A 26,911-nucleotide genomic window follows, 5' to 3' on the forward strand; every position below is an offset into this window, starting at 1 on the left:
TCTATTATCCTCTAATGATGCCACAAGGGCAAGGTCTTGAGTCTCTGACAAGGAGACAGACCTCAAGAGCAAAACTGCAAATTTAGCATGATGCAGCAGCATCTTTTTGTCTATCAACATGAGCCTGTTGGTGGTTTTCCAATTCTATAATGTGATGGGACGCAAAAGCCAGTTTTTCCTTTTGATTACATTGCACTTTCCAGTGAAATATTTAAAAGGTAATGCATGAATGCTGAACCAGATTACTTTTAATAGTGATTGGATTTGATAACTCACTATATTAAAACAAAATTCAGCATTTTAGCATTATTAATTTTAGCTGCCCTATCTGTATTAAATATTATTGACTAGAGATGTAACAATAACCGAAATATTTTGACATCGTATCGCCAAAGTTCTCTCAATAATATTGTGGACCATCACAATATATCAAAGTACAAGTCTCTTTGCTTAAATTAAGAGTTATGGTGCAGCCTAAGTATTCACAGGGACAGAGGGAACTACATAGACCATGATCCTTTGCTCAATTTCATTTCAGCTCCTTTGCTCATGCAGACTACAAGAAGAAATAACAGTTTTAAGCACTTTTAAGTCTTAGTTCTTTGGCTTAAGTCTTGTCAAGGCATTTTAAGAGGAAAAAGTAGCATATTAATAGTTTTGTTAACCTCCACAAAATATCGCATTAAATATCATATGTATATCGTGAAAAAAGAATACCGAGAGATTAGGATATTGTTACATCCCTACTCGTGATCATACTGTGAGCTTTCCCATGATATCGCAATAAATATTGTACCGCGACGATATCGTAGTGAGACTTGGTTATGGTTATACCCCTGTTATTGACCTATATAATGTTGTGCTGTCATCTGAAACCCGGCGATACTTATACTGCCACTCCAAACCGTGTTGAATTTGATGATGAATTTGAGCTTTTGAGCAGACAGTTACCAATTTTTTTTTTCTAGTAAGATTATCACTTTTTTTTTTTTTTACCAAATTAGGCCACTACCTACAGCGTGTCCTAGAATAGCCAATTTTGACAGGTGCTGCTCCAGCTGAGGGTCAGAGAGGAAAAAACACTGAAATAACCAACACGGAACAGCCCCACGGGGTACACACCACTGCCTTTTCCTGTCTGCAGCCCTGCATGAAAAAAACACCTTCCTCTCTTTGTTGGAACTGCTGGACCATGCCAACATGTCCAGCAGGCATCACAGCCCCAGAGTCTCCTCCTACTTCTTCCTGCTCTAATCTCGGGCCTTCCACCTGCAAGCTGCCAATATAATCACATTAATGCTTCTGTACAGGTGGGTCATTTATTCCACCGGATTAACAGTGTAAACATCCTAATTAAGCATGCGCATGTTGACTTGACCTTCTATTATGTTTATCCTGCACAAACCAACGGAGGTGGTAATAGCAGACCACTTCAAACAACAACTCCATGAACTGGCATTCCCCAAAGTACAATATTAGCCCCAATACTTTTTGCGTTATTTAACATATGGGCATACTGTAGTAGTAATCTATACTATTCATCCAATCATCATCTCAAATCTAAGATACAGTAAAAATATTGAAAAATTTTAAATATAACGTTAAAGGTGGCTATGTCTAAGTACCATTCATTAGTGTATAGGAGGCAATGTGATGGGAGATATATCGAAAAATGTTTAATATTGCAATTGCTGTGTTGTAAATATGTAGTTTAATATAATATATAGTTTAATCATATAGGTTATCTAACTAATTTATCGTGATCAGATTATCACAGTCCGAAACTGGGATACTCTCAGGTTGGTTGTGGTTGGTAAATAATTAAATTGTGAAACGAGTACCTAATTAAAGAAAATGTTTATGCACTTGGCCCATTCATGACTTATTCACAATAACATGTGAGTCAGTATAGTCATATTGTCTTTGTGTTTTGCGTAATTTTACCTAAACAAAAGAAACAAACAAACTAAAAACTAAAACAAAAAACCTAGACAATTTATGCCTTTCTTTACTGTTGGCAGGTCTCAAATTGGTCAAAAGTAGGGACACCAGGAAGATTTCTTGTATAAAAAGGACAAATCCACTGGGACAGGGGACACAGGGTTCAAAATTGGGACTGTCCTGGGTAAATAGGGATGTCTGGTCACCCAAAGCAAATTTAGATCTCTACTACATGATATGAGTTTTTACGGACAAATTGTTGTAAATATACAAAATAAGAAAATCAGGTATAATGTCTAGATAATAAAAAACTAAAAATGTAAATTATAATCCAAAAACATGCAGTGTAATGTCCCGAACAAGAGAATAAAGTAATATTTCTGTGCAATACTTTAACCACAACTGACACATTTAAAGGTGCTTTTCTGGACATTTCTGATGGCTTGCCATAATATCAATCTAAATATCAACATATTCACTTTTGACATATCACCCACTCCAATATGGTGCATGATTGCTGTGGATCTGTCTGCGCAGCCTGGGTTCAAACCAGCACTATGGGGCCAAATCAGACCTCTCTGTGGTACTTGGAAAGAGAAGAGCGCTCCACAATAGAAGGCCATCCAGAAACACAGCCGTGCACAAAAGCCTGGCTCATGGAGACAGGGCAGGCGGCCGCGGGGAGATGAACAAGCACTGTAGACAGACAGAACTACAGACAGACCGGCGGCATGCCCACCCAGACTGAACAGTACACACTCAAACAAAAGCCTCGAAACAATGCCCCTCTATGTCTGATTCAACTGGGAGAAAACACACATTTGAGTTTGTGCAGCGGGTGCCATTTTGAGCAGTACCTTAGACCTAATACTTAAGACTTTGTTGAGAAGAGAAATGACATCACTGTCTTACAGAGTTGTACAAAATAACATTCATAAATTAGTTAAAAGCACTAGTATGAAAGGCCCCTATTGTACTTTGCTCTTTTGTTCTACAAGCTACTCTAATATGTATGGTCAAATATATTAATTACGAAATATATATTTAAAAAAATGTGTGTTGCAGCTAATAATGATGTAATATAATAATAAAGTAATATAATCCCTTTTAATAGTAAGTTACAATACAACTTCAAGTGGTTCCAAGCCTGTACATGTTTGAAATCCACTCTGATAATAATGAAACAATGGCACTCTATGTAAAACACACACACACAACTGTTGTAAGGGGGGGAGCCATTTTGGGGATTACCTCACTCTGAGCCCCTCCTTCCTGCTTCAATTTTTGCTCTTTTCATTCCCGCTGCCTCAGATTGAACTCCGCAGCAGGTGCATGTGTCAAGCAGCCTCCACTCCTGCATACAAAAAAGTGACTTTGAGACAAAGAAAATACATTTGAAAGCCACTGGAATGTTTTGAGATCAAATATGTGAAAATCACCTTCATTACAATGCTATTAAAGATCTGTTTCCATGTAACTGCAACAGGTCTGTAATGTGTTAACAGGCTATGAATGATTGTGGATGCAACAGCAACAGTGAAAAATAATGGCAACTTGAAGCAAGCATGAAGTGTATGTGTGTGTGTATGTGTGTGTGTGTGTATGTGTGTGTGTTCATGTGCAGTGGGGCATGGAGAAAGGAAGAAAAAAGAAGTTTGAAGAGGAGTGAAAGGGGTGTAGGGGCCTAGAGGGAGGGCCAGAGACAACTGAGAGGGACCAAGCAACAGTGTAGGGTGACTTGCAAGAGATGACATCATCCCTATTTTGAATAATCCCTGGGCCTGGAAGCTGATTGGCCGCACTCACACAAACCAGAGTCCTCCTGCCATTCCCTTTTGAGTTCTTTCAATTCCAGCATGGCGCGCTGTAGTGCTCAATGGTGCGTTTAAGGAGCCTTAGTGGTTCTCAGACAATCAGATCTGGAGATTTTGGAAATTGTATATATATATACTTTTTTTTTTCTTTGTGAAATATTATACTACTACTAATAATAATCGGTTGTGTGCATTAATGTACAATACTGGATGGATGTGGATGTGTATACCCTAGTTATTGTTAAAAAATGACATTTTAGAATTAATGCAAATCATGATAAGGGGGGGCTAGCCTCCAGTGAGCTTGATAGGCAAATGATAGAGCTTGTAGATAAGACTATTATACACTCAGGTAGCCGAGTTAAACATTAAAAGTTAATGTTTCAGCAGGACTACAAGTGGACCTGCAGCCTAATGTAGCCTATTTTAGAGTTTTGCTGAGACTATGGCTGCTTTGGCCATTCTACCCGTAGTTAGTCTATGATAGAGTAACAGAATCATCATAAACTTAAGGTAAAACAGAACTGTCTAAACCTAATTTATTTGAGTAAAAGGCTCCATTAATGTGTATGATTACAGAAGAGGCTGGGCCTACTTGTCCAGCTCCTTTTTGGACAATCAGGGAGAAAATTAATAACCACCTTCGTGTCCTCTAATGAGAAACACAGGTGACTTTATCCTGGGCTTTCTTTTTTCATATAGTTTATCTAACTTATGATGGCAAATTCAGGGTGACCAGTTTCTGGGACACTGGGACACTCCCGGGTTGGTTGGAAAATGTTTATGCACTTGGCCCATTCATGACTTATTCACGATAACATGTGAGTCAGTAGAGGCACATTTTCTTTGTGTTTTGCGTAATATTACCTAAACAAAAACCTAAAACAAAAAAACTACACAATTTATACTTCTCTTTGCTGTTGGCAGGTCTCAAATTGGTCAAAAGTAGGGAGACCAGGGACATTTCTTGAATAAAACTGGGGCAAATCACTGGTTTTAGATACATCCACTGGGACAGGGAACAAAGGGCTCAAAACTAGGACTGTCCCGGGTAAATAGGGACGTCTGGTCACCCTAGATCACTAGTACATGATGAGAGTTTTTACGCACAAGATGCTGGTACATTTCCGCTGCTCCTGAAGGCGGCAGCAGCCCTCTCCTCCTCTCTCCTCCTCCTCCGCTCCTGTGTTCCTCGGGTCCGGTCCATCCCTCCTCCTCCTCCTCCTCCTCCTCTCCTCTCGCCGGTCCATTCTCCTTCAGGAGCTGCTGCATCACTCTCAGGACGGACAAGTTTCGTGCGTGAAGCTCGGCTCGGTCTGCTCCGCTCTCCCGCGTATTTCCTCCCGGGTTCACCGAGTTCCCATCTTCACTTTCACCTCATTCTGCTCTGATCCCAGCCGGGGTGAAGTGGCTAACACTGGGCGTAGCTGGAGGATTTTTTGCTAGCTCTTCTTCGCTGCACTTACTGGTAAGACACACGCTTCAGCCCAAGCTAACATGCTAATATCAGTTTGTGCAGCTAATTACATCTTAGAACAATTTATGCGTAAAATATCAACCGTGTCTCGTAAATGGTCGATGTTAGATTTGCTGTTAGACTGATAAGGTTCAACATACATTTACTAATCCAATCATACACTGATCTAATCTGTGAATGTGAGGTTTTTGTATTTATTACACGGTATAAAGCATCTTATAACGAGGCTGTAGTGACAGACTGGTTTTCTCGCATCGTCGCTCTGAGTTCTGTTTCTGGCAGATGGGCTGAAGGGGCGGTGGCGCTTCTACGTTTCCTTTAAATGCTCTGTAAACCTGCTAAGCCACGCTTCAACTCTCAAAATATTGCATATGATTCACTGATGGTAATATCTGGCGGTAGTGTGCTGTTTTAACATGTTTTTAATTGAAAAACCTGTTGTCTGGCTCTGTCTGACCCTCGTTCGGTGATGCCCATTGTTCTATTATAGGCTGAGAAATGCCTCATTTGCCTCAAGGGACCGACCGGCATTTAGAGCTAATATTTGGGCTTATGCCCTTTAGTTTCAGACAGTAGCATTTGTGGCATGTTAACGTGCAATTTCCAGTAGAGTCTTGGGGAAATGTATCTTAAGTATTTCTCCTAGATTAAGCCTGGTATATAATCACATGTGATTAATGTCACCCCCCAAAAGTGATCAGCTATTGTGGAGTGAGGGCAAAGGCAGTGGGGGCCCTGCTCCTCCGCCAGCTCCTTTCTGTTGAGTAGAGCAACAAGACAGATTACACTCCCCTTTGTAGAACAATGGGAGGGGGACACTCTGCCAGCTCCCAAAGGCTAGCCAAGAGTATTTAATAAACTACAAATATGCAACCCTTGAAAATCTCAACCCCCAGCTCTTAACTATTTTCTCACTCCCCTGAGGTTCAGCTGACAGTGGTATAATTGTCCATGGCTTTGTGGCCGCAGTGGGCAAGTATTGGTCAATAAGCTGTGGTGATGGACCATGAGGTATTGATGTCACCCTGACTAAATGGCATCCCTGGGCGACCGATATGAGCTCCTCTAAAGCTCCGACGCACTTCACTTGGAGGGGCTCCAGGTCTGGGGAGTCAGAGATGGGCACAGACAGACCAGCTGCCCCCCGCGTAGGGATGAGAGAACGGCTGACTCACTGCTGGATGAGGCGGCCAAATGGAGGACAGACAGACAGCATGGCCTATCTAATGCAATCACATGAAATTAAATTTAGCCAGCATCAAACTCTGCTTATTAAGTTATTTAAGGATTTATTGGTTTGGAACATGTGGCTCAGTGCCAGAGGCGTTTGTGAATGTAGGACATGTGTCTCAAACTAAGCATAAATAAACACAGCAGATTATTGTAATTATGGGGAAGATGAATATCTTCAGTTTGGTACAACCTGATTTGTTCAACAAAGAATGATGCAGTGTTGAATCACCACGGGGAGTAGGTGTTGTTATGACAATACAAAAATAAAGCTATTCTAATTCTGTTTTTTTTACTCTCTCTGATGATCTTCCAAAAGGAGCATCAAATTGTTTTTTAGTGCAGTTTATGTTAAATATTGTACCTTTAACATTAGTTAAAGGCACATGTAACTTTCTGGGCATGACACGTCACCTTAATAATTCCATCCAAATAGAAAGTTAAAACCATACTTCGGAACATTATCCATGGAGAGAGATTTAATGCCATACTGTGGAGATTATAGTCAATAACATTTCCATGGAAACAAGCAATAGGAGCCCTCCCCCAGGCCAAACAAGAGTCAGGCTTGTGGAGATGCAAGCCCACTCAATGGAAAAAACATGCTTTTATTTAAGTCTATTTTTTGGCTGGAAAGTTACATATTGTGGCTTTAACAGTTGAAAGTCTTAATTTATTTATTGGCATCTCCAAGTCAGTTCTTGTTTCCCATAAATGGTCAATAAGCTTGTATTTGTTGCGATTTAAATATTAATAGTGTATTTTGCCGACAGCTGGCCTCTCGACCCACTCCTCATGAGACGTGATTGTTGTTAATAGACTTGTGTGTCAGACCGCCTGTAGCCTGCGGGCGGCTTTTCAGGGTGGGTGCATGACTCATTTAAAATGGCTCTTTTCTCAACATCTCCACGGTGACAAGGACAAGCCTGTGCTTCTGGTCAGTGGGGTTTTCTCTGCTTGAACCCGTGACCCCGGCCCTTTTTAATGCCATCAGAAATTATTGCCACAATTTTTACTCAGCTCTTTATTCGAGACAACACTTTTTTCAGCACATTTTAAGGAATGTTTAAATTTTTAGGGTTTTGCATTTCAGACAAGCTGGAAAACCATTAATTTCTTACTAGCAGTAAATAACAGTAGCATAGCATGAGTTTTAGTTGTAGTAATTGTAATAGAAGCAGCCACAGCAGTAGAAAAAATACTAGAACAAGCAGAAGAAGTGTTTTAAGTAGTTTTATGTGCCTTGTCGTTTTTTTTTGTGTTTTTTTGTTTGTTTTGTTTTTTGCAATTTATGAAGTAATTAATAATATGTGTTTTTTTATTTAATTAATTTAAGATTAATATTAAATAATTATTTTCATACATCAATGTGAATGAAAAGGAGCAGAATGAAATATAGACTGTAATATCTGCCCCCTTGTGTGTTTAGGAGCATAATATCAGCTTGCTGTTGCTATAATGGATGTTTGGCTTAACTTCCCTGTCTGTTTGGGAATGATTATTTTTGACCACAGATGCTGCAGTGAATCAGCACAACAGGGCACCATTACAGAATAGATAAAATGCTGTCTATGGCCGGGGCAGATAGTAGGGACACTGGTGGTGCCACAGTTGTCCACACACAGTTGGCCACAAGGTTCAGAGCCTGTGTACCAGCAGCTGCAGTAATTTGCCTGTTAGAATTCCATCAGTGGGAGGAAAGATGGTGGGTATAGTTCTCTGTTGCTAGGCCTCAAGTCAGAACTTCAATGCCACAAAATGTTAGTTACGCTAGTAGATTGATTAGCAATGATTCCTGTTATGCTTCGGTTTGTTTCAACCAAAAAGCCTAGCCAGACTCAACAAAGGAAGTGGAACTTTTTCGCTTCGTCAAAGCGTAGGCCCATGTTGAGTCCAATTTTCCCACTCTGAAAGAACTCATCCAACATCCAAAACAAGACCTATATTATTTTGATAAACAAAACTATGAAAGACTACTTTATGGCACTGATATTGTAAACTGCTCAAAATGAACTTCATCTTAAATATAGCAAGCTGAAAAAATGATGAAATACAAGACACCAGCATTATTAAATCAAAATGCCAAATGCCTAAACCAGTTGTTAGTTACAGCCTGCGTGACAAGTACCGGAGCTGCACATTGAGGCTTGTAAGCAAATATTTACCTGTCCACCAGCTAAATCAATTTAAGATTGATTGTTACATAATAAAGGGGCAATAAGTTCATATCCCTTGGATGAGTCTGACCTGCTTAGATTAAAAAAAAAAAAACATTTGTTCTTCTCTATTCTTGGATCAGTCTTTGTTGCCCCATTATGCACACATACTTGGACAAGCACATTTTAATGTAATCACCCTGTCCCCATAAAGAGTGCATGCTGTGTAGCTCAGTGTTACATTTACAGTCATGGATTGGCAGCCATGTCAAACGGTATGGAAGTGTGAGTGACTGATTTTGGACATGGTGCCAGACAGTAATCTCGAGACACAATATTTGGTGTCATATTTTTTTCATTTCATTGACACGTCTTTGTCCCCAAAATGTGAGTGCCATGGGACAGCTGTGAGACAGCAGGAAGTGACCAGAGCGCTGAGTGCTGTCAGTAGCTGGTGCCGATTTGGTGGACCTGCTTGTCTCTGTGTGGGTCATATTCCATCTGGAGCGTGCGGTCTCCACTTCAAACAGAAGGCCTTAATCCTCTTATGGACACTTGTTCCACTTGTACACCGTGTCCCATTTGAAATCCACATAGTCACTCAGGGGTGTGGTGCCCCTGTCCAGATGCCGTGGCACTGGCCTGTCCCTGCTTCTCTGTCTGCTCCATCTTGTGTCATTGATCCAAGCCACCAGCTGGTCCAGGGCTGGTCTGGTCTGTGCCCCCACAGAGGAGCCTCTTCACCGGCAGGCGGCCCAGTGTGGAGATGGTCCAGGCAGCAGCACATCTGTGAGTTACAAATGAGCGCTAGTTTCTCCATGGGTCTCAGCTCAGTCCAAGGTTGGCCTCTTTTTGAACCCCAAAGACTTTCTTAAAGTTGAAGTACTGGTAAGCTGAATAAAGATTTACCACTTTCTTGTCTCTTATTGCTTTGCCTGGAATATTCCACAGTATTGCACGGATATAGCTATCCTGCTCTTATTCAATCACAGTTGTTTTTATTTCCCAAAAATATCTGGAAACATGCATTCTTACTATGACTGATTATTTTGATAGTTGATTCATTGTTGCAGCCTTAATTCTTACAGTGAGTGTGAGTGTTCACATATTTGACCAGCAACAACAGAACAGATCGTTAAGGCTCATTCTGTACCTTCAATAGTATTTTATAGTCATATTGTAAATAATATGGAAAATGTATTAGTGCAGTGTTCCCTTGTCCAAGATGTATGAGCATGGATCCTTGATCATTGGTTTGGGCTCTATAGTAACCTTTTAGGGAAATTATTCTAGCCTTTTTTGTCAAACTGCATTTTCCTGCCTGGCTTGTACCCCTCCCTTCACCCCCTCACATAAAGCCCTGTCCCCAGCTCTGTTGTCTCTCAGGGGATGGGCTAACAGCATCAGAGGGACGCCTGCTCGCTAATGCACTTCCTCTGTCTGTCCCACTGCCCATCTGTGGAGCGCTCCTGACTCCACACTTTCTCTGATGGATCAATATCCCCACAGCAGGTCTGCGGGGTGGCCTGCTGGGAGGGGCCGCGTCCACTGCGCCAGTCGCCTTCAGTCTCACTTAACTACGTAGACCATGATCCTTTGCTTGACTGCAACATGAAGAAATGCCAGTGGGGTCTTCAGAACAATACTGGGACCAAAAAATGAAAAATTTACCAGATATTGAACTAATTTAAAACAAAAATCATGTCTGAGTAGTAGTAGTAGTAACTAATTGAGCAGATTTTATGGCATTCGTGAGTAGATTTGACTAACTCTGGAGAAACATGCTTAAAGGTGAGAGACATCAATTGTATTTGAAATAATAATATTTCCTCCCTTTAAAGTCTAGTTGGGATGTAGCTGTGTTGTGTGGTCGTGCAACATTGAAGGACCCTGAGGCGGACAGTACAAGTTCGTCATCTGTCTTAGTCCAGGGCTAACGAGCTCTGTCATGTGTTAATCTGCCCATCCCTGGGGGGCAACGTTTCTGAGAAGAGATGTACCATGGGAAGGCCATACTCTCTTATACATCTGTGTGGAGTGTTGAGTGTTTGTGGGATGTGAGAAAAAATGGCAGCGGGTCTGAGGCTGTTTTGTGAATGCAGTTGTGTGGTAGTCTTCGGCTTTTTTTCTTTTTTTTTGTATACAAACAACTGCATTATTTGTAACTATAGAAAATAGCCCTTAGCTAAATCCAGTGGTTTATGCCTCTGCTAAAGGCTTTAGCTGTAGCAATTATCCACAGTCTATGTTTGTCACCCCTCGCAACTGAGAGGAAAATTATCCTCATGTACATCACAGCATAACACCAGCAATATATGGCCCAGCACAAACTCAGATTATAATAAAATGAAATGCATTTACATTGGTCAATGGTTAATGGTCATAGTCACATTTCTATATAGCACTTTTCCACCTTCAAGGCATTCAAAGGGCTTTACATGAAGGAACAACTCACCCAAGCAGACACACATTCATCCACCAGCGTACGCAGACACTAGGGGCGAGGTGGGTTAAGTGTCTTGCCCAAGGACACAACTACAGCATTCATTTTTGGAAGCTGGAATCGCCAACCTGGGTCAGTGGGTCTCACTGCTCAACCAGTGATGTAAATGTAGAGAACAGGATTCAAACCTTCAGATCAGTGGATAAACACGAGCTACAGTCGCCCCATTCTCCAACTGTTTAAATTATAGTAGATATTTACCTGAAAATTCAGAATAATCTCTCACTTTTGTAAAGAGGAATATTACTTTGTTCCCCCTGCCCTGTTGCCCTCCATTATGTCTCAAGTCAAACAAAACATGATTGTGTGATCGGATTTATTTCTTTCAGTGACCCATGTGACATTTACAAAAAATAAATTCTCTCTACTCAGAATAGCAAGTTTAGTGCTTTACTCTAAGTCTCATTAATTCTACAGAAACCCTTAATGCTTTTCAGTCCCTTCTGATCTTTATTTCCTTTCTTTTTTCTGGGTAAGCAGCACCTTCGGATATTTCTTTGATTTGTTTTTCAATGTAAACAGCCACATTTGTTTAATCAATGGACTATATGTGTGACAGGCTAATTTTCTTGTCAGTCATGCTCATCTGAAAACAGTGATGTTCAGCTGTGACCAGACTCACATCGTCTTAATGTGTTGAAGAAGTGTGTATTCTGGATCCCAGGCAAAGACATTATTGTGCAGAAAACAAAAACACTATTTAGCTACCATGTACTAGGTACTACAATGGTATGCCAAGTAAAAGTAATATTATTGTATGATACATTACTCTAGTATTGTTCTGCAGATTAGTCATGCTCATTGTGAGTATGTATGAGGGCCAGGTGTCCCCTTGTTCTTATGCAGCTAAGTCAACATAAGGAAGTCCCAGTCCAAGCTCCTTCTCTGTGTGAGGCCTTTGTCCCTGCACTCTGAGAATCACAATCACCACTGATCCATTGGAAATCTATGGACTAGAGTGACTTCAGTCTGCACAGGTAAACAGTTTATTACCACTCAGCAGGTTTGATATCAGTTGTCATTTACCATTTTTTAGAAGTGTAATGGTGACTGATGAGACCAAAGGTGATCAGCTGATTTAAGTAAATGTGTAATTTAATTTGTCCTTGTGATAGATTATTAGTTAAGTTACAAAATGCCTATAAGTTATAAAATGTTTATTCTTTATTGACAAACATTATTTAATCTAATATTTACCAGAAATATATAATTGGAAAAAGAAAAAGGATTATTTACACAATTTTTGAAATATGTTGTAAATGCATTAGCAGGTTTTCATGTGTGAAAAATGTGACGGCAGGTTGGTGCTTTTTGAGTTAAAATGGACAGCCCAGACATAATAACTTTTATTGTTGTAACTCAGACCAAGTCTGTTTCTTGTTTTTAAACATGGATCCAATGTCTTATTTTCTGGTAGCACTTTCTTGTCTCCCAGTGGTCCCCAGGGGCTCCATTCTCCTGAGCCCTCCCACAGCCCACAGGGAGCAGTGTAGAGCAGCAGGCTTTGTTTGGAGTTTATTTGTGCGCAGCAGAGAGGTTAGAGGTGTCTGTGAGGGGGTGTGCTCTGATTAGCAAAGAGCAGCTCTAGGCAGGAGCACTGGAGATGTCCCACTGGACCTCACACAGAGACCAGAAGTTCATCTCCTTACATGACTTCTCAGGGAAGTGACAGAAGCCAGAATTTCTGTTTGTATATTAAATGAGTGGAAATCTGCCTATATTGTATCTGGTTGTTTATACTAGTGATGATAGATTCATGATCATTTTCACATAAAATACAAAATATTAGTAAATGGAGGTGCTCCGATTGGTCCACCATTAATTGGCCGGTAGAGGCAAAAATAATATGATCAGCAAAATGAGAAATTATGCTGATTGATAGGCAGTTAGAGGCACATTATTATCTTAAATTGGCAGCAAAATTCCTTCCTAAAAACTATATTATAAAAAAAAGTTTGCATCTCTGTATCAAAGTCCATTAAGAATGAAGCGATGTCATCTGAAACCCAGCAATTGTCAAATGTGACGAAGGTTACTGCTTCACTGATATCAGATCTCTCTGTGCGTGAGGCTCCTGGGGCCTCAGCTTCATTACTTCACCATCACAACAATAATAAACAACTCATGTCTAACAAGCAGATTACGCTCTCAGATCCTGACCTGCACATCGCCAACAGCTCAATATCTTTCACCAAACATACAATTGTGACCAAATTCACTTATCTTTTGTGTACATGTACTTTGTAATGTAATAGTAAGGCTGGACAGGATGGATTCTGTTATTGTTTTTTTAGTTGTAATAAATCAAGTTTCATGAGTAGAAAATACACCGTTTTAATGTGACATATTAACACAAAAATATCCAATTTACACACTTTTACTGCCACACTGCCAGACTTGTAGATTTTTTGTAAGTTGAAAACCCTCTTAACAGGAACTTTATCTTCTAGCAATAAAAGTAAACAGAAGGGAGTAAGTTTAGTACACAAAGCTGATTTTTGTATACCAGCAGTTTCAGTCAACCTCGACCACACCACTGCATCTTATGTTTGCCACTTGTTGAGATAAAAGCGAACTAATTCCAGGGTCAGAGGTCACCCAAAGCTCGTTAAAAGCACCCTCACAGACAGACCCCATCCCGTTCGCCTCCTCTTCACACGTCCTCGCCCAAACCCTCTATCCTCTTATGGCAGCATTTGCCGTTAGCATTAGCCATGTCCGGGGTAATTCCTCCAAGCTTTTCCGGGTTCAGGGCAGCTTTGTGGGAGGGTTACTTGAGTCACAAAAGCTCACTTTCGCTTGTATCTTTTCTCCTTCCACCCCGCCCCCACCAGGCCCATGTCTCCTTCCCCCACAATCTCTCCCTTTGACGACTATTTCGAGTAAGGCCCGGGGACAGAAGAAGCCTCGCATAATGCATGAGTGTGCCACAGTCATGCACACAACAAGCTTTGGGATTATCTGGTGTAAATACAAAATTGTGTAAATTTAAATTTAATTTTAAGGAACCACCACCAACACCAGGGCATGCAGAAATAGATTTGAATTCGGTGGGAGGGTGGTGAAGAAAATGATAAACTGTATGAGGAACTGCTAAAAGTTTTAATTGGGCTCTAAATGTTTTTGCTTTTGTGTTTTAGGTAACAGCCTCAGTGCAGCCAACACAAAGTAGCACATTGTACAAAAAGGGGGTCAAAGGGCCTTGTCTGTGCTGAATATGCTTATGACCTGATTATTCAAGATGGCTGTTTGTGTCTAGACAGAAAAGCTCAGATCTGCCTGTGCTGCTGGGTGCCTTCCAGTTATTGATGGTATTTGACTAAGTTTGGTACGAGCGCTCCCAGCACACGTTGTGTTTACATCCCATTGCAGGATTAGGAAGGGATGATGCCTGGAAGGATGAGCTCACCTTGCCGAGCTGGCTTGGCCATCATTAGCATACTGCTTAATGCTACTGAGGCAATAACACAGAAGGATTCCTGATAGTAGAATTGGTATTATTTCTGCATTTTGCAAAGATTTTAATGAGCATGAACATGTCTCTTTCAGGGAACAGCACCACATTGAAATCGTTATCAAGCTTGTATGTGTGAAGATAAAACTGATTCACAATTTGTATGGATATTATTAGGAAATGAGCATTTGTAATCATTTATTTGGAGACATTAGAGTCTCTGTTGTGTAAAACCACATGACAAATCTGCTAAATAACTGTAATGCTTATTACTGTGTGTTCACAAAAAGAAAAGAAGGAACATCTATAGCCAAAAGTAATTCATTCATCTTGCAATTATCATACATGATGTTTAGTCAATCAACCATGTCTCTAATAATCCAAATCATGGTTTGTAAAGATTATTAAGCATGAGTAAAGACTTAAATGCTAATGAGCATGCACAAATCAAAGTGAGTAACATTGTTAATTACTCCTTTTTATGAATATATGTCAAAATCAGTTATTTTGAGTATTTCCTAATGCTCACTAAAAAGATGCTATTAGGTGAACATACTTTATCTCTGTGAGTTAACATGTTTTATTCTACTTGCACACTTGCACATGACAAATGGTTATCTTATCCGTATAAATAATTTGTTCAAAGGGTATCTCTGAGTACACAGACACAGAGTAGCTTTGATCAGCCTGCGCATGTGACGCATTGGACAATTTTAAGAATGTAAACACTGCTTAGGTCCTCCATTGTACAGACGTTTGAGTGGGTTTCCAGTGGTCCGGGTCACTGTTTAGCTCACCATTGAAGCTTGAGGAGAATTTGAAGTGGGTTGCTACTTTCTAGAATCTTCCACCACATGACTCAGATCAAATAACACAATATTGCTCTAAGCTTGAGTGTGAAGCCTGCCAGATATATTTAGAAATCTATCCAAATCATCACAAACCCAAGATTTTCACACATTTGTTACATTAACACTGTGAAATATGGTTTGGAGTAACCCATTGCCATCTTTCAGGCTCTTCTAATTTGGTCATCAAATGTAGTAGTCCCATATGAGTTTAAGGCAGCTGGTTAGCCTCAGAGATGTCGAGAGGATTTCCCAAAGCCATTCTGGATTTTCCTCGGGTCTTAGCTGGTGGCTTCCTGTGGTACTGTGGTAATCATTTTCAGATTGTTGATATCCTGTTCAGTTTATTTAAGTCAATAAGCTGACAACAGTGAAACAGGAGGGGGAAGAAACATATTGTAGTGTAAAGCAATGTAATCTGATTGCAAGCCCTCGGAGCCACTTAAAACCTATTCACTAGCTTTAGCGAAGGAGCCAATGAGCCAGTAAAATAATGGACCTGCATCAGCGTCAGTGATGGCTGCTGCTCAGCGTGTAAAAGCATGACTGTGAGGCTGCAAGGTCCAATGGAGTAATGCAAACCACTATCATATGTTAGCAGTTTAGCTATAGGAACACATGTTTTTAAAGTCCTAGCTCTATAAAGGTGCTCTACCTGAGTTTAATGTTATGAAAACACAGAACTAGTTAATTTTAAACTATTTGCAGTGGTCTAAAGTATTGCTCACTTACCGTATGCATTCCAGCATCCTAATTATTCAACCCTGATGAGTTTGTACAGGCTTTTCAGGCTTTTCACAACTCTCAGATCAGAGGTTGCTGTGACAACAATTAAGCAACTACAGTTTTCTTACTTCTTCTTCTTCTTCTTCTGGACCCATCTCAAAAAGGCCATGTCCAGCACTCTGCTCCTCAGAAGATAAGCAGAAGTTTGCCCCCGCCGTTCTTCTGACTGATGGGGGGTCTTAATGGCGTACATGGGCGGCTGAGTGAGTGTCAGAGCCTGGGAGAGAAGTGCAATCTCACAGCTGTCTGGAGCACAGTGCACAAAGAGAAATGTTCCTCTGGCCATGGCCCTGCAAGGATTTATCACTGCTGCCTCCCATTCTCCACAGCAGCATTACCCATGAGCACTCTGGACAGATCTGCTGCAGCCCTATGTGGGAGGAGATTGTTCGTAAAGGGAGAAGGCACGGTGATTGGAGGCAGAGTATATTTTATGGTTCACTGCGTGGTCAAACAGATTTACAAAGTTTGCCTTGGCACGTTGGAGATTTGTCATACGCAGTAGTAGCGGGTTTAATGTGCTATTTCACAAATGGCTGTAAACACACAACCAAGGTAGTGATTGATGAATTTGCGAATTACATTTGCAGATAGTTTCCTGGCTTCATTATAAAACTGGTTTGGAAATAGAAAGCAGGTGATGAAAGCAGGTGAGACAATGTTTATCTGGTCAGATTTTAAGAAGATTTACTATCGTATATAAAACTGTTATCCAGTACCAAATTATCAATGGCCAATTGGTTGGCCTGGTAGAAATCTCTTCTTTCCCATTATAGGAGGTTACTTCGCTCTCTCCACCTGCCCCCAGTGTGATGTCACTTCCAGGTCCATCAGCTGATTGAAAACATTGAAAAAATAACAAACATGTTTACAATTTCCTTTTTTTTGCGAGAACACATCTCACGTTAAGAAGAGATTCCAGTTGTTAAAGGTAACATGGTTAAAAGCATGGATTTATGGTTATAACAGTGGCAGAAAGTGTACAGGGAGTTGAGGTAAGAAGCTTGGCTAGACTAAAGGTCTCTTGTTTGATGAATAAGGAACAAAAACAAAGCTAGAAATCAGATCTGAAGTTTCTGGTTGAACCTAGTAGTGACATGATCACTTATCAACTCTTTCACTATTGGAACCAGCTTATAATCATCTTTTGAAAGTTGTCCAATAGTCCGGGGTCAGCCCTATGTTCCCTCAGCCTTATGTCCCTTTATTTCTAAGATTTTTTCTCAAAATTAAACTCTAAATCAAGTTATTTTCATTTTTATACCACATTTAAAGGTAGTCATTTCAACCTAGGATCCTTTGCACCATGACCTCAAGATTAAATCTGTAGTTGACTGCTGCTGGATAATTGGTTGGCTGTAATTGACTACCAAATTGGGAGAAATGGGGATAAATTCTAATGCAAATTGATGATAAAGGAAATGTGGGAACATAGGGCCTAAATTTGGGAAAAAAATAAAAATGAGGGGAACATAGTGCTGAGGGAACAGAGGCACACTCCCATCCAGTCCTACATGCACTAGCTAGCCTGAAAAATAATTAATTCATTTTTAGACATTTTTTCCTTTTAGTCCTCACAGGCACCAGATCTCTCCTAATAGAAAATCCCTGACATCTTTAACTGACGTGATCCTCTGAAATGTTTTGGGTGGTGGCCTGCTGCAGTAGTTATTTGTCCCTGTCTTCAGTATGCTGTTTTTTGTTTTTTTTTCTTTTCCTCTTCCTCCCCTTGGCCCTGATTCAGCTGCTCCGGCCATCTGCGCAAAGCAAAACAGAGGACAGAGAGATGCAAGGAGCACACTGGTAGAACTACACACAGAGAAAACAAGACCCCATTTAGTAGAAGGCGACCAAATCAGACAAAAAACTAGCTGCAACATTTTCCAAGTAGCGATTGATGATGCACAGTCTATTCTTAAATGAGCACAGAGAGTTAGTGTTGAAGTTTAGCTCAGTGGAAATTCAGATGACCAGTCCTGACCATCAGATGAGCTCATTTTTATGTCTTTGTTTTTAACCCTAGTTTTGCTCTGTTCCCATGCTCCCTGGGCCAAACCTCTTCCTTTGGGCCCGGCCTCAGCAGTAGCCTCCTATCGACAGCTTCTCTCACTGTTTGTAAACTTTGACAAGCCTACTTCCTGCCACTCTCCCCTCCCCTCCAGCACTACACTTCCCTTTGAGCATGTTTCACCAGATCCCAAAAACAAAACAGCTGAGGGAACAGGATAAGATACAGTTGTTCGATTTCAACGGAGATAATACCAAAGGGGTTATATTACAAAAGCTCTATGCATCACTTGTGTGTTTTCGTATGCAGCAGCTTGTGGCCTTGTTTTGGTCAGCTTTTGTGGGTGTGTTTGCATGACCTGACACATTTAAAAAAATTGGTTGGCTATTTTATACTAGGTGGAAATTTGAATATTAAGAAAAACATTTGAATAGCATTTCAAGTTTGAAACCAATTTTGCTTGGTATTCGGCAAACCAGGGTTATACACTTATTATTGTCACAAGGCAATTAATGACATGTTTGCTCGTTGCTATGTGCTAACTATATGTCAGTGTATTTGTATCACTCCAGACCAGTAAGTGTTTCAATTTATTACATTTTTATTACATTACCAAAGAGGTCCATTATGGTAGCATGAACAATGAGGATAAGAATACAGCAAATGGATTGTTGAAAGATAATTTAATTGGTTTGGTTTTGGTTTGGTCAACTACATTTCCACTCTTTTGAATCAGATGCAATTTATAGTGTGGCTAGAGATGGGACAATAAACAATAGTATCATTTATTGTGATAAAAAGTGTAGACTGTAATTGTTCGTGGGACATTTTATTGTGAAAATGACCAACAAACAACAAAAAATCACCAATATATTACCAGAATGTGCTGGTAAAAGCTACTTATCCATGATTGTTTTCACCTATAACAAAGTATAATTCTATAATCTTTATTTCAACCTGGATGGAACTTATTCATAATATAAAACATATAATTATTCATATCTGTAACATTTTAAACTGTCAGCTACTTTAATAACTATCATGATATAATTACTGATCGCAATTATTTTGGCACCAAATTTCAATATCGTCCCATGCTTAAGTGTGGCCCAGACGTCAACCCACATCAGCGCTGTAGTACTCTTAGCCAAGTGTGTCACTGAGCTTTGTAGCGTCACACAGACTGGGGCTCATTGGCACAGAAATGAATGATGGCTATTTGTAGCATTCAGGAGCAGACTTGTCCTCCCATGGCTCCCCTTTTGTGGTCCACGAGATTTGGCTTACAGCTGATCATAACATGTGCTGTTCTAATTGTTTATCCTAGTGTATCTCCCTTTGTGCACAACATTGCCCTAGATAAAAGTCTATGCGTTTGTTCAGATAGTTCTCTGTTTCTTACCATTTCAGGTCACCATCTACTTGTTTCAGTGGAGATGTTAGACAGGAAATCTTGCAAAACACGCATTCTTACTGTGAGCATAGTCGCCTCTCCACAGATCTGACCTGTAACTTGGCCTAGTAGCATCTCCGTATTCCATGTCTCCATGGAAACAGAAGTTGAATATAGTTTATTTGAGATAATAGATTATGCCATACTGTAGAAAATTCTAGGCAAAGCAATTACATCTCCAAGGAGCCAACCAGGTGGCAGACCCTCCACGATAAAAGTTACATAGTGAACCTTTAAATGTTCTTATATCAATAAGTGGTAGGTGGTAGGAATTTAAGTGTGACACCATGATTGGTCCTTGTGATATTTTCTGACTCCCAGGACTCAAGTTTTAGCAGGGGTATAGTGGGTGTGGCACAAGAGGGTCCATCCACTTCTTCCAGTGTGAGATATTTAAAAAAAAAAAAAAACTAGAAAAGCACTCAGAGAGCGCAGACCTCCGCCAAGGACTACAGTCCCCCTCATATTAATTGTGTTTTCTATAAATATTTGTCTTGTATCTTTCAATTTGGAATATGAAAGAGGATCCCATTGTCCATCCCTGAGTCAAATTTCATGGGGTTTGGTCAATAATTAACAGAGATATTGAGAAACAAAATTTTTGGCCCCATTTACCACAATGTTAACTAAAATTTCAAAGTGATCCAGAATCCAGGATTTCTTCCGGATCACCCCCAAAATGAAATCAGTTCTTCCTTTTCACATTTCCAACAAATCCTGAAAATTTCATCAAAATCGGTCCATAACTTTTTGAGTTATGTTGCTAACAGACAAACAAACAAACAGACAAATGCCGGCAAAAACATAACCTCCTTGGCGGAGGTAATAAATAAAATAGCCTACAACTTAAAATTCAAACCGGCCCCATTGGCAATGGTGAAAACAACCTGCATAGGCTCATGATATTTGCAGCACTGTTCTATAGTGACCTGTGACATGAGGGGACCAGGACTGATCCCAGGATTGAACCAGGAGGACTAAACCAGAACTGAACCAGAACTAATACAGGACTAAACTAGGACTAAACCAGAACTGAACCAGGACTGATTGTCAGGAAGGGCCCGGAGGTGCGCCTGCATAGATCGTTGGGTGACCGCAGGAGAAAGGTCCACGCCCCACAGGGCTAAGTGCAGCCCACACCCGATCGCACTTTGCGGACACCCTGCTCCGCGGACTCGGGGTTCTCTCTCTCGCTCTTAAGTCCTCTCAAATCTCTCCTGGTTTGATCCTGGTTTAGATCTGGTTTAGTCCTGGTTTCATCACATCGATGATGTCATGAATCACGTACCCCCACTTCAAAAATCCCCACTACACCACTGAGTATTAGACTGCTTTGTGATAAACATAGGTGTGCATAGTGTGTATTTTCATTTGATAAATTCCTTTGTTTTAACCAGCAGCACATCAGTGTAGCAGATATCCTGTAGGATTATAAACTGCTTTTAGTTACATAAAGTAAAGGCACTCTTTCTAATAATTATTGCTACTAAAGGATTTAAAATATGTCACTTTCAGCTTTTGAGCAAGTTTCTGATGCTGAAAGCTGCATCTTTATCTAACCACATTCCTGTCTTTCTTTCTGCTGATTGGTGCAAAGACAAGCCTCATGTCTGGTCTTGCTTCTAACTACTGTACTTGTACCCTCTTATGCCTCCTCAGAGCAGACCTCGGTGCCTCCAGACGCCTCTAGACCCTTGGCCCTTCTCTAAAGACCACTAACCCTGCACAGCTGAGTCCGACTACCACTGAAGGGGAGATGAAGCCGGATGGAGTTGCCACGGCAGCACTGGAGCCAATGGAAACGCTAGAAGCCAATCAGGGTAATGAAGGAGTCCCAGCCCCAGGACAGGAACCTAACCAGGCTGCCGGTCCGGGTGAAGGGGAGGCGGCGCAGGAATCTCAAGGTGATACAGAACCATCTAAAACCACGCCCACTGCCAAAACAAGCAGCAAGCCTTCAGGAGACTCCAAACCCAAGACACCTAATAAGAATACCAAGACAAAACCAGGGACCACTCCAACCAAGGCCACCACCACTTCAAAGACCCCTAACCGTCTCTCCAATGGGGTCTCCAAGCCCCAAACCAACGGCGTGCCTAAGAAAACCACCCCTGCTTCAGACAGAAAGAGCACTCCAGTTACAGCAGCACCCAAAAAGCCAACTGGGACCACCCCAACACCCAAGAACACCTTAAAAACAGCAGAGAAAAAGACCCCCACAGCTACGCCCCTCCCAAACGGAGCTAAGACTACAACCACAACAGCCAAGAAGACACCGACTGCCTCTGCTAATGGGGTCAAAACCAGTTCCTCTACAACTGCTGCAAAAAAGCCTGCAGGTTTGTGAAAAGAAAATGTACAAAATATGAAGATCCATCAGGCCTGTGCTATATCGAGAAAGGAGGACAAATATTTAAAAATGTGTTTACAGTGTAGTGCTCTTTGTCAGGAAAGCTCCTGTTGTTCACATGACAAAAGCACCACAAAAAGGCACAATAAGTAAATATTGCTAAAAGTGTAGTTAAGGTAATAACTTATTACTTTGTGTACAATTTGTTATTGAGTAAATAATGAGTGAGACAGTGCGATATTCACTAAAAGAACTATCTCAATATTTGAGATAACAATCCAATTTAATGGCAATCAATCAGAAATAGGCTAAAACGTGCCTGAAAATGTGTTGATTTTAAAACCTTTCACAAAATGTGGACGGATAAAAATTAAAAATACAAATTAGAGATAGACTGATGACCAATATTTGCACTTTTTTGTGTAACTGCTATCAGCCTTAAATTTCTAGCAGAGGCCAGAATTTAGGTAATTATGTAAAAAAAAAAAAAAATTTGCGCTATATATCAGGCAAAAATATCGGTCTTATCTTATCAGTCCCTCTGGATTCTATGTGATTTGTACCGGTATTGGCCATGAGAAAAAGAAAAAAACATTGGTTATTTCTAACACAAATATTTCCCTTTGACGCTTGTTTGGCAGATTACACAAACATACATGCATTGAAAGTCACTCAAATGGCCATTAAGTACTTCAAAAATATAAATAAATAGTGAGTAGCTTGTGTGAGGAAGTACACAGATCTATTGGAGCATGATCATTTTTCACAGCTCCAATTATAGCAAACAGTGTTTTTTTGCATCACAAGATGGATGCATGTAGGATGGGGTATAGCTGTCATATTAGCCATGCTGAAGAGAATATTACAACTCTAGAAATACAGTTGGCCTAGATGTATCTCTATATGTCATATATCATCTGAACTCTCTTTATCCTTTAGGCTCCAAACCAGTCACTTCCACTGCCACAAAGCCCAGCTCCACCACCTCTCCCAAACCTGACAAGCCGCCTGTCTCCAAGACAACCAGGTAGGCAAGACTTTACTGTGGAAATTAACTTTTTTTTTTTTTTTTTTTTTTTTGAGACGCTTTCTTCCTGGGCATGTCTTTAAACTGCAGCTTTTGGTAGCTCTAAAATATTTTTTTTTTTTACTGCCTAACTATCTTAAACTCTGAGTGGATAAAAAAGAATTGGTAATGACAATAGTGTGTGACAAACAACACATGCTTTTATTTTTCATTGCCTCTTTTAAACTAACCCTTTAAGCCTTTCTGAGTAGCAATTATATGCATGAAAAATCTTGTACTCAGACATTAGGGCTGGGATAATTTTTTGTAATATTTGGATAATGAATAAGCCTCCTCTTTCAAGCTTTCTCTTCACAACATAACCTTTTGCTTTAATTGTCGCCATTTAATACTGTAGTTAAGCAGTCATATATAATTTAGCTGATTACAGTTGTTTGGTTCACAAACTGAGACATACCCTGGCCAGTACTTTTCAGACATAGATTTAAGTTTGCAGTTCTGGACAGTGAGAAAACTAATTGCTTGTTGCATTAGTAAAAAAACAAAACAAAATGGAAATGAGATCTCATCAGATCTGAATAAAGATCTCTCTCTTGCTCTCCTCCACCTGCCACTGGAACAGGCGCACTGTGGAGATTAGATTCAGATTACAGCCTTAACAATGTCTGATGCTCATTTCAGAGTCTTACCGAAGAGCATGGTGGAAATTACTGGAAAGATAAAGAACCATTGTTTTAAGTTTTAGGTAAACGAGAACCTCATTCATAAATGCAACCAATATTTTGAGGTATTACTCGAGTGTTAGATAAGGATAAGTAATATTCGGTGTACTTTACCTTAAAACATGTATAAACAACATCAGCAATGGAAAGTTAAATTTAATTTATAATTATTCTATAATGTCCTGACGTTGTATCAACAGTTCATGTTACATGGGCCATACATTTGGACTTTTGTTCATTCTCTTTAAGTGTAAAAGTGAAAAAAAAAATGCATAGGGGGCAGTTTTACAAGTTTTACATTTACCAGTATATCTTAAGGAAGAGATAGAGTGGTTGAAATCAAAAAATGCCACAGGATAGTTCATGTTTTTACATCTGATAGTACTCCTATGCTCTAAAATACGTGTTTTTAAAGTCCTGCATTCTCTTTAAGTAGCCACCAGACAGGATCTGGCCAACAGCAGTGGGGCTCTGGCATTATTACTATAGATGCACATACGCAACTGGCTGTGTTTTCACTTTACTAATAGATTATGGTCCATTTACAGCAACTTCCAGTCAGGCAAGTAAAAGTGCAGAGTAAATATGTGTGGGCTGAGTAACATCTATCTAATTTAGAGTTACAAGAGTAATGTATTTTATTCAGCTGCAGGTTTTAGCAAAATTAGATTAGCTTTAAAGCTATGGTTGCCTCTTGGTGTAAGTCATTCTTGACCTGAGTCTGACATAATACTGTGTGTGGGAATTCATTTAAACGCACACTGTATTGTTCAGAATACTTCAAGTATGAAAAATACATATAATCCAACACAGATTACACATAAAACTAATTTCATGTCTGCAATCTTTATCAGTTCTGCAGTTCTATAGGTGGAAACATACTAATAAATATTACAAGTGAGTTCCACACCTGTTCTAGGACCCACTGTGTGCTGGGAAAGGTGTCTGACACGCACGCACACACACACACACACACGCACACGCACACACACACACAGCCTTTTCAGGATGGGCAGTCCCATTACTAAGGGAGCTATCTTGAGACCTTATGCTGGTTTGTACATTAAATAGAAATTTTGTAAATTAAATACTGAATTCATCTTATATGGTGTTGACGATATAAGTGAGCTGTATGCCAGACTGTTGGGCAGATGCAGATGGTTTGTGTCCTATGCAAATAATAATATTTATATGTTATCAGTGGTATAGGCCTACTGTGTGTTCTGTTTCTCTTGTATTATATCTTAAGGTTACTTTTAAACTGTTTAGGCTACGGGGTATGGAATGTTTGAGTAGTATGTGACACAAGGGCACATGCTAAAGAGTCACTTCCTCCTGCCCTTCTGTGTGAATGCAGTGCTCTGAAGTCCAATGAGAACGGTGCCAGTGGAGTAGTACAGAGGCTGCGTGCTTGAATAAATCATGTGTCCTGATATGCTTCATCACTGCGCCTCTCACACATGCAAAGGACTGTACGTTTTGTACTGAATTTGGTGCCTTTAGAGAAAAGGCTTTGGAGGTTGCTACAAATCTACAAATCCCTCTAGGTGAATATTAAATTTTCTTTCGAAAGGAAATGTTCTGCATTTCAATAAAATATACAGATACAATTTAAATTGACAGTTACATTTAGGTTTTTAGAAATATCCACATATCTGAGTACCAAGCCTATTCTGACAAGAATAATTTGTTACTTTTACATAAAAGTAGTATCTATTTCCCACTAAGAATGTTCATACCATAATTTACATCTTGAACACAAAAAAGTGTTGTTGTTTTTTACTGTTCTTAGTAATATTTTTAATTGTGCATACATAAGAGAATGAGAACTTCGCACATCAATTACTTGAGATGGGTGCGTTGGAGGAGAGGGAGCACCCCAAGAACATGGAGAAAAATCCAACACACCATCTTACTTGCAAATTGTGAGTTTTATTAGGACAAACCGTGCAACGTTGTGGCACTAGACCTTCGTCAGGCAAACAGAATGAGAGCTCTCATTCATGCAAAAGAAATATATTATCTTTTAAACAATAACTTGAAATAATTTGTGTCTTACGGAGCTTTTATTACGTTCTTGCACGTGCAGTCATTTGACAGTGTGTAAATATGATCTCTGTTTCACAAAAACCAGGAGCCTGCCCAGCCCTCATAGGGTAGCCATGGCATGAGTCTGGCTGTTGGGTGGTTTTCCATCACACCCCACCATCCCCCACATCACCCATGTTCTCACATTAGTCATGCTCTGATCTCATTGATGGTCCCACTGGGGTGATACATTTTTATAGCTCTAAATTGAATTTGGGCAACATCATGATCCAACAAATTGCAGCTGATGTAATGGGTGGGCATGACTGGGGCAGGCTGTTAATCTCTTACTGTTGTGGGTGTGGTCAGTGAGAATGTGATGCAGTTCACCTCCTCTGCTGTGATTTCTGAGTCATGCAGCTGCAGACCTAATTACCAAATGGACTAAGTGGCAGCGAGTCAGAGTGAGTGAGGCGAAAGATACAAGGGGCACATATATCAGTGTCATCAGCTCTGCCAGCAACCATGACACAGAGGAATGGAATTAGACGGAAAAGTGGCCTTGCTTATATTTTGCTCTCATTGAGCATTCCTTCATCAAAGTGATACACTCAGCAGGATAACAGCTCCCACATTACTGATGCTTAATTAACTAATATTTAATTAGCAACTCATCTTGATGGCATTGTCTGTCACCATGGCTGCAGGGAGGGGACATGTCTGTCTATTTGCATGCTCAGCCCACGTTTACTCACGGCACTTTTTTCATTGTGCATCTAATTATTCAAATCTTCTCTTGTCTTTGTGTAACAAAATAGCACCAGCAGACATTGTGTCCAACATTTAACAGCAAAACTAAATGTAGCTGAAATGTAAGTCAGCAATAAGTGTAACTGTGGTCCTCTCTCTTTTCTGTATGCATCAGTGCACTGTTATGTCATTTTATTTTTCAGCACCATCAGGTAATATTAATGTATCTGCCAGTTTCCAGTGTCACAATACTGCTTTGAAATGAATGTAATGTCTCCATTTTCAGTTTAGTTTAGTTGTTTGAAGTTGTTTAATCTTATGTTTTATCATTCCAAATAGCCCACATGACCCTTATTCCTTTTTA

General features: G+C 40.1%; 1 protein-coding gene across 1 annotated transcript in view; it reads left to right on the plus strand.

The window, feature by feature from the left end:
• Positions 1-5,000: 5,000 nt before the first annotated feature.
• The window catches only part of prr36b (proline rich 36b), a 29,955-nt gene continuing 8,044 nt past the window's right edge, over positions 5,001-26,911 (plus strand). Inside the window, exons 1-3 of the mRNA XM_055153080.1 lie at positions 5,001-5,223; positions 21,330-22,009; positions 22,960-23,047. Of these exons, the coding sequence (XP_055009055.1) occupies positions 21,427-22,009; positions 22,960-23,047 (671 nt within the window). The 5' untranslated portion in view covers positions 5,001-5,223; positions 21,330-21,426. The remainder of the gene's footprint in view (positions 5,224-21,329; positions 22,010-22,959; positions 23,048-26,911) is intronic.

The sequence above is a fragment of the Boleophthalmus pectinirostris genome, unplaced genomic scaffold (genome assembly GCF_026225935.1).
Source record: "Boleophthalmus pectinirostris isolate CB_2022bp ecotype Guang Dong unplaced genomic scaffold, ASM2622593v1 HiC_scaffold_17, whole genome shotgun sequence".
Lineage (NCBI taxonomy): Eukaryota > Metazoa > Chordata > Actinopteri > Gobiiformes > Gobiidae > Boleophthalmus > Boleophthalmus pectinirostris.